The sequence below is a fragment of the Corvus brachyrhynchos genome, unplaced genomic scaffold (genome assembly GCF_000691975.1).
Source record: "Corvus brachyrhynchos isolate BGI_N302 unplaced genomic scaffold, ASM69197v1 scaffold150, whole genome shotgun sequence".
NCBI classification, from domain to species: domain Eukaryota; kingdom Metazoa; phylum Chordata; class Aves; order Passeriformes; family Corvidae; genus Corvus; species Corvus brachyrhynchos.
This window is the reverse complement of record NW_008236162.1, coordinates 2050797-2052436: the sequence shown is the minus strand read 5'-3', so window position 1 is coordinate 2052436 and position 1640 is coordinate 2050797. Positions and strand designations below refer to the sequence as shown.

At 67.6% G+C, this 1640-nt stretch overlaps 1 protein-coding gene across 1 annotated transcript in view; it reads left to right on the top strand.

The window, feature by feature from the left end:
• Nucleotides 1-1640, top strand: part of BMP1 (bone morphogenetic protein 1) — a 12584-nt gene that overhangs the window by 7120 nt on the left and 3824 nt on the right. Inside the window, 1 exon segment of the mRNA XM_017732434.1 lies at nucleotides 48-247. Coding sequence (XP_017587923.1) covers nucleotides 48-247 — 200 coding nt within the window.

Here is a 1640-nt window from a genome sequence, read left to right as displayed (position 1 = left end):
CCCCGAAGCTGCTGGTGGCCCCTGGGGTGGCACAGCCATGTCCCCAGCCCCGTGTCACCCCCCCAGGTGTGCAAATACGACTTTGTGGAGGTCCGCAGCGGGCTCACGGCCGACTCCAAGCTGCACGGGAAGTTCTGCGGTGCTGAGAAGCCCGACGTCATCACCTCCCAGTACAACAACATGAGGATCGAGTTCAAGTCCGACAACACCGTCTCCAAAAAGGGCTTCAAAGCCCATTTCTTCTCAGGTAGAGCTGCCCGGCCCCAGCGCGGGCATCCACTGCCCTCCCTCACCTGGCCGAACCCAAACCGCTGCTAACGCTCCCCTCGCCCACGCCGGGGGTGCAGCCCCCGGTCCCAAAACCCTCCAGCCATGGGCAGCCCGGCTGGCAACACATTTTGGGAGGTTTCCTCCTCTTTTGGGGAATAATTGGCTCCTACTTCAGAGGTGCTCTCGGGGGGTCCCCAGATGACCACGGGGGTGCTGGGGTCCAGCTGGGGATGGGGATGTGCTCAGCCCCGGGTGCTGCACCCCTCGGGTGGCGTTACCAGGGTGGGGGGACGGTGACACCCCGCTCTGCTGCTGCTGCTGCTCCCCGCTCTGCTGCACGGCACCGGCTCCCTCCGCTTCCCGGGCAGGGCGCTCCGCATCCCGGGATCAGCATCCGGCCTCATCTCAGCTCCCCGGAGCGATCACCCCTCCCAAAAACCATTACCTGCCTCCCCCTGTCTGCCCCACGGTCCGCTCTCCTCTCCCGGGCCACCCCGCCGGGAGACGGCGTCACCTTCGGATGGGTCTTGTGGGTAGGGACGGGGACACGGAGCGAGGTGCTGGATGCAGCCAGGGCTGGACCCTGGGCTGGGGGCTGCCACGGGACCCTCGTGCAAGGGACGGTCCCCTGGGTGTGGCACAGTGCCCTGGACACCATCCCAGCCGTGAGCGACCGGCAGCGCCTCCCGGACCCCACCGTGAGCCTCCCGCTGCGTTTTGGCTCCATCGAGGTCATTTTTGAGGCCACCCGGCTGCGGGAGCAGCGGGACCGGCATCCCCCGGAGCCCCCGGGGATTTCCCGGAGCGGCAGAGCCCCGCGGGCCGGGGGTCGAGTGTCTTTGCTTTATTTGTTTAATTAAAACCAAGGCGAGTAGGGCGGCCCAGGGGGCCCAGCCGTCGGGAGCCGGCACCCTCCACAAAGTGATTCCTCGGGGAAGCCCGGCGGCCGAGCGGGACCACGGGGCAGCCGGGTGAGTCTCCTCCCGAAGCACTTCGGGCTCCTTCCCTCTCCCCTTTTCCCTCCTTTCCCTCATCCCGCTGGGATGTGCGGTGACGTAGAGCATCAAACCCTCTCCTCCGCCTTTCCCTGCTCAGGTCTCGGGCTTTCCCGGCGGCAGGACCACCCTGGAGGACTTGGCCACAGCGGGGTCCCTCCTCTGGTCCCCCCGGGGTTGCTTCCTGGGCAAAACCTCTCCCGTGCGGCCCCTTTTTGGCCGCGGAGGGTCCCCGTGCTCCGGACGAGTCCCGTCCCTCGGTGCCGCGGGCAGCCTGGCCGTCTGGGCGCCCGTTTTTCCGCGGTGAAGACGTGACCCCTTCCTCCTCCTCCTCCTTCTCCTCCTCTTCCTCCTCCTCGCGGGCCCGGGCTCCGT